We start from the raw sequence: 6,377 nt of genomic DNA on the forward strand, positions 1-6,377 counted from the left end.
AACTTTAACATAACCAAAACCGTGCAATTTTTATCAGACATTGGCAATGACTTTTGAGCTCTAAACAATCAATATAAAAGTGCATTACTCACCACAGTGTATTTTGCAGAATCGAAATGAAAAATAATTAATGTCTAAGAATAATTTTTATATGAAGTAAAATATGTGGAAGAACTCATAAAATACTAGACAGCTTACTGTGCCATCCTACGTTCTTTCTACAAAAATCCGAAGCCATTTAATATATTCAAATAAATAGTCTATTCTATATGACATTTGACTGTTTAAATGAATACAACAGTGGGTTCATTACATACACGCTAATTCAAGTAAAAAAATTGAAAATTAATGAACTTTTGAAAACGTTAAGAAATACAAAAAGAAATAAAGACTTGAGGAAATGTGGAGATTCATTGGAGTCCATAAAGATCGCTATTGCAGCTGTTAAAAAAAAAAAGAGAATTACTTACAAAGACACCATTTTGGTGTTAACTGCAAAACACTGAAAAATTGGTAATTTATGGACTTGGAATTTACCGCAAAGCAACCAATCCGGTTGTGACAAATTTGCTGCATCCATCATAAAACTTATGGGAGACGTGGTTAAGATGGAAGGTTTAGATTTAAAACTCAATGGAAGGATGGAAAATCTCTTGGAAGCGAAGTCTTAAAATTTCGAAAAAACAAGAGTATTTAATGACTGTGTATTTTTCATATGATTTAGCTTGATATTCACCACACCTTCCAATGTCATTTCAATCTCGTGCTCATCTAGAAACTCTTATTTCCTATACTTATGAGAGTCAAGGCTCAATTATGCTGTCGTTTACGAAAAGTAAAAACTAAAATGGTTACTCAGTATTGATACATTAAACTATTTGTCAAACTTTAAATCGTTATGTACTGTTGGCGAGTATATAAAGTGTGGGGACTTTTGATGAAGATAAAGTCAAGTGCTTCCTCTCGGCTAAAATGTGTAGAATAAAGCGCAAATCTATTTTTATTATAGTTTTCGTTTTTGGGTTGTTAGTTTGGGTTGTTTTCATATAAAGAAAATAACTTAATAACTAATTACGCATTCTATACAGTTTACAGCTATAACCGTCCCTGTTTTTGATTTTTAAGAACACTCTTTATAACTAAGTTTTATGCTTGAATATAAAAAAGTTAGCAAACTTGAAAATACAAAGATTATTTACCCTTTTTTTTCATTCAGTTTCCCAAAATTTAAGAAAGGGATAGCAATCCAGCAAATATGAGAATGCTTGCACGTTTCCAATCCAACAAATATGTTTCATATTTTTTGTAACCAAATGCGGTTAGTCATAGACAAATAAAAAAGTCACGTTTTTCCAAATCACCTGTCTAATACAAACTCGTGCTACTATTACATTTATAGAGCTACTATTACGTTTATAGAGCGTTAAAACTAAAGGAGTAATCACACATTTATCTTTTCACAGATTTTTAACATTCATCATTACTATTTTTAAATGTTTTTTTTTTAGTTTGTTTATGTAATTGTGAGAAAGTTAATTTGTTACAAATATAAATGTTAAATATTTCCAAAATATAAGAAGAATATTTCTTATGTTTATGGTATCACACTTGTGCACAACAGACTTTGTAAACATTCTTTACAGAAAAAAAGATTTTTAACGCTTTAAAAATTATTGAGAAGATTTTCATCTTTATTATCACGTTGTCAATGTGCTAATGAAACTTACACTCCAATTTAAATGCTTGTTGTTAATTTGGCTGGATGACCATCAAAACAAAAGTCATTGAAAACTGCATTAGGTCCATTTCCATCACATTCTGTTATATAATACGCTGAGTTAGTAAAGGTTATCTTTAGTTGGTGAGTGTGACCTTGGGATCGCTCAGTCGTTACGGTAATAGTTTTTGATATGCCATTTTTTAATGCTGACAAATCTGACTTTGATACTTCAAAGGCATGCGTGTGTTTCGTTCCAATACGGCTTGAGTTTGTAGCATAATAATCTACAGTACGTTCACGAGCGCTATTAAAGTTGACTGTATCCAATATTGCATTCAATTTTTTCCAAACAGCACTACCTTCACCATGGACAGGCATAATTGGGTATCTTAGACGAATTGGATTATTTATGCCGGGTATCTCGGGTGAGAAAGTTCGAATGCCAGAGTTACGCATTAACACCGGAGTACTGTTGGGAAACGGTTTGTAGTATGCTGCTTTTTCTGAAGTTGAGGTGTTTTTGTAAAAGGCATCAGGGGTTCTTGAATATCGGTTTGGCAGTGAATACGTAAATGGACGCTCGAAGCTTCCATCTTCATTGTTTGAAGTTCCAACAGCATCCACATGTGAAATGTTATATGGATTCCACGTACTTAACGGAGTTAAATAAATGACCTCTAAAGGAATAGCAAACGTAGCTTGGGCACTTTTTCTGGATGTCTGTCCTGATTTTTCTGTGTACGAAGTACCCGCTACCTTTTCTTGCGTTGTAAAAGCTATATAGTAACGATCTGAGTAACCACGTTGAGCGGTATTAATCCCCATCGCATCTGTTTGTTTAAGATTGTACGCTCGATGGTAGTATCCTTCATTTAATTTTGAATTTGCTTTCTTTGGATTGGCTGAAACAATATCAGCATCAAATCCTTTTGTGGATACCCAAGAATTATAATTATCCATCCCTGGAATTTCCTCCATGATGGAGTCTAGGTAAGTGTACCTGGCTGCGCGCCCAGTTCGTGTACCGTAGACGTCAACACCTTCTAAATCAAACCGCGCTGAAGTGGAGTTGATGTAATCATCGTCTGTTCTTTTTGTCATGTTCTGTGCCGCAATTTCAATTATTGGTTTAAAATAGCTTGTCGGCAAATTACTTCCCAAAGGATGGCACAAAATTCTGTAATTCCATTGAGCAAAAATAGGTTCTTTATTTATTGTAAAATCAATTATTGCAGTTGGAAGGTGTGCTAAGTTTTCATCTTTACTTTTTGTCCCAGAATAAGATGTAAACCCACTCTTCACGCAAAAGAAAAGATAATAAAAAATTAATATATCCATATATAGGAAAAACCAGTTATGTCACATTTTTCTTATTTTGAGAAAATCAATTTTTAAAGTTTAAAACGCTTCTTAGAATTTCAGTTTTCCTCCCCATTTTGTTTTTTGGTTTTATATATAGAATAATTACATTTACATCAAATTTTTTATTTAAAAAAGAGAAGAAAAAAAATTGTTTGTTTCAAACGTAACCCTGAGCATTACTCATTTTTTTCCATTGGGTTCTGTTTTATTTTATCCTCTTTTATAAGGCTTGGAATACTTTTTACACTTGATAATTTAAAAAGTATATGAAATAAAATATACTTGTTTAAAAAACAGTAACAACTCATAAGTTTTAAAAATGTGACATCGCTGGTGTTTCTACTGAGATCTTCACATATAAACATCGTTTTATCTTATGGTTAATATATATTAGTAAATGCGTGTTATAAAAATACCTTGGAATGAAGGTCGTTCCAATTTAAAGCATCGATAAAATGTCGATCGCTTTGTGAAAGTTGATCAATCTGGTCACCAGTATTTTTCATCCAACCTCCCTCTAAGTAAACGAGAACCGGCTTGAAGTATGGCGTGTAATCTCTGATATTTTTGTCTTGATTTTTAAAAGCTCTGAAGTATTCTCGCATCTCAGCGATCTGAGCATCAACTGTAGTTTTGCTGAGAACAGATGGTGGCACGGCTGGGAACTTTATATCATCCACTGCACCAAAGGTTTTATTTGATGTAGCTGGCATTTTTAGTCTGTAGTCATTGTGGGTAGTACGAAATTCAAAACCATTTAAAATGGCAACAAACTCACCCATACCAACTGTTCTTATGTGATTAGCATGATCATGTATGTTGGCAATATTCAATCCATTATGAGTATTAGAAAAATAATTTTTAGCTCCGGCTAAAAAATTGAAATAATAAACTGATAATTGAAATAATTTATGCTACAAAACTATTCATGTTAAATAACAATAGGTAACGCATATATTAAATAACAATAGAATATATTACATAGAATAACAAAGGGTCATGCATAGAATTAACAAGAAAAGAAACACAAAGCTCTTAAAAACACAAAAGGAAAAACTGCTTATCACAAAAATACAAATTAATCTTAAACAACTAACTATGTATTGAGCGAATTTGCTTGATTCCAGAAATGCCGTCTGAACGTGTTTTTTCCTCTTCGTTAAACTGTTGAAGCTGTACTTGTCTTTCAATCATATTTAGGTCTCCTTTGAGGCGTCCAACGATTCGGTCGTTTACAGTTAGATCTGTATAGTTGTTTGTTGCATTATCAACCCAATTAGATAAGCCGTCAATAAAGTTAGCCTTCATACCGATGTTGTCTACAAAATTGTTTAAATAAAGTTCTTCATTCTTCAAGTAGTCCACAAAACTAGAGAAATTTTTCAGAAAACCGTCCTTGTTTTTCTGTTCCGTCACTCTGACAGATTTAGTTTTCCAGATTTCATTTTCTGCGGGCTGCTGTGTGTTTTTGTTGTCTTTAATATTTTTATCGAAGTCAGTTGTCTTGTTACGTTCCCTAACGTTTAAGTTGTCGTAAAACGGTCTTATCTTTTGGTTGTAGTAATTTAAAACGTCATATCTGATAGAAACAAGATCTGAAAATTGTTTTTTGGTATCATTTTCAAGACGACTAAGAGACTCAATTAACACATCCAACTGTTTTCCTAGATCCTCCACTTCATCAGCATTTGCCCCATATATCAATAAGGTGAGTATGATTACAAGCATCTGAAGATAATAGGGTATAAATAAAATTTAAAAAAAATTTAAGTTGTACCTCAAAAAAAGCTGTTTTACTTCCTATATATTTATAAACCTTCTTATATATTTATAAACCTTCCTATATATTTATAAACCTTCCTATATATTTATAAACCTTCCTATATATTTATAAACCTTCCTATATATTTATAAACCTTCCTATATATTTATAAACCTTCCTATATATTTATAAACCTTCGTACATCGTGATACCTTTTTTTAAATCTTCCTACACATAAGAAATTTTTTTATGTAGAAATTGAACTTAAAATACTTAATACATTAAAATAGATGAGCTGTCTGTTTATATCAACTTCAAAAAATTTATGAATGATTCTCTTTGCTCATAAAATATATTTAAAGGGTTTATTTTCAATAGCAAGATTAAAGAGCGATGATAGAAAGACATTTAATGTCTAAATGTGATTATTAAATCAAAAAGTGGCCTATTCTTTAAAATCCTGTAATGGTTTAGAAGCAGAATATAATAAGATTAATCTCTTTATTGTCTGAATTCAACACCTTCATTGGAATGAAGGAGAGTTTTTTAGTGTGACAATCTGTCATCATTCTTTAACTCCCGCTGTTAAGTTAGGTATATTGCATAAGATTGCAAATCGTAATTTTTAAGAACTCCAAGATAAAAACGTATTTTTCATTTTGTTAAAAAAAAAAATAAAGATAAAATAATAATAATAACAAACGGGAAAAACCAACAAACTTTGGTAATAAATAATAATTAAGTTATAACTAAATATATTATGTCATTTAACTGCAAAAAAAGTCTTTCCGAATGTAAAAACGTTTTTCCTATGAGCCTATAGTAAAATTATAAATTAGTATTCAGCTTGATGCGACTGTTAGTTAACAGCATCTTATTCAGGCGAAGATTATTATTGCAATGCGGACCGTTCCTCGCCACATTTTTGTTTCATGAAAAAACAAATCTTAAGTTATGTCCGCAAGCACGTACGGCAAGATAAATACGCACGAGTTAAAATTTGTTAAATCTCTGTTAAGTGACGTTCACTTTTCCATATTTGGCAGTTAAAATTTTTTTTTAACCAGGATTTTAAAAAAGTTAAATTTAAAAAAAAAAAAGTCTTTTTATCAACCTAAGAGTTTTATACAACTTCTTAGAGGTTTTCAAGAGTTATGTGAAACTCTCAATGATTTCCAAAAATTTCCATTACTGTTAAGGTTTAATTGATGATTCCCTTTTGTTTTGTCAGAGAAGCAATCGATTGCAGTTACGTTTTTTCAAGCATATGACATTTTAAACTCATGCTTAACACATAAATCTTGAGATATATTTTATCTTGATACAAGGACCATTTTTTGATTTATCCATCAAAGAAAAAGAAGCAACCATGTGCACAGCTCAACTATAAGAAAATCTCTATCCAGACCATTTAATTGAAGAATTTAAGAATTTAAGAATTTAAGAAGTAGTTCTCTTTCAGAGTTGCATAATCTCTACTTAAAAATTTTTTTAAATGATTTAGAAATCTTTTTGAATAATAATTTAATAACT

The 6,377-nt window shown here is 31.0% G+C and overlaps 1 protein-coding gene across 1 annotated transcript; it reads right to left on the bottom strand.

Moving 5' to 3' along the window:
- Positions 1 to 1,347: 1,347 nt before the first annotated feature.
- LOC149890215 (uncharacterized) lies at positions 1,348 to 4,812 on the bottom strand. Its single transcript, XM_090086237.1, has 3 exons — positions 4,180 to 4,812; positions 3,499 to 3,953; positions 1,348 to 3,016 (listed from the first exon to the last, which is right to left on the bottom strand). The coding sequence occupies exons 1-3, from the start codon at positions 4,808 to 4,810 to the stop codon at positions 1,736 to 1,738; spliced, it is 2,367 nt and encodes a 788-aa protein (XP_089942363.1). The 5' UTR covers positions 4,811 to 4,812; the 3' UTR covers positions 1,348 to 1,735.
- Between the last annotated feature and the right edge of the window lie 1,565 nt (positions 4,813 to 6,377).

The sequence above is a fragment of the Hydra viridissima genome, unplaced genomic scaffold, assembly GCF_058129835.1.
Source record: "Hydra viridissima isolate aposymbiotic clone 2 unplaced genomic scaffold, HvirCarnegie_v1 scaffold_4, whole genome shotgun sequence".
Taxonomy (NCBI): domain Eukaryota; kingdom Metazoa; phylum Cnidaria; class Hydrozoa; order Anthoathecata; family Hydridae; genus Hydra; species Hydra viridissima.

What these genes read in the sequence shown, in the direction of transcription:
- LOC149890215 (XM_090086237.1), bottom strand. Translation starts at nt 4,810, where the DNA reads ATGCTTGTAATCATACTCACCTTATTGATATATGGGGCAAATGCTGAT. An exon ending in GCAAATTCGCTCAATACATA is followed by an intron (nt 3,954 to 4,179) that starts GTTAGTTGTTTA and finishes TCAATTTTTTAG; the next exon opens with CCGGAGCTAAAAATTATTTT. An exon ending in GGAACGACCTTCATTCCAAG is followed by an intron (nt 3,017 to 3,498) that starts GTATTTTTATAA and finishes TTTTGCGTGAAG; the next exon opens with AGTGGGTTTACATCTTATTC.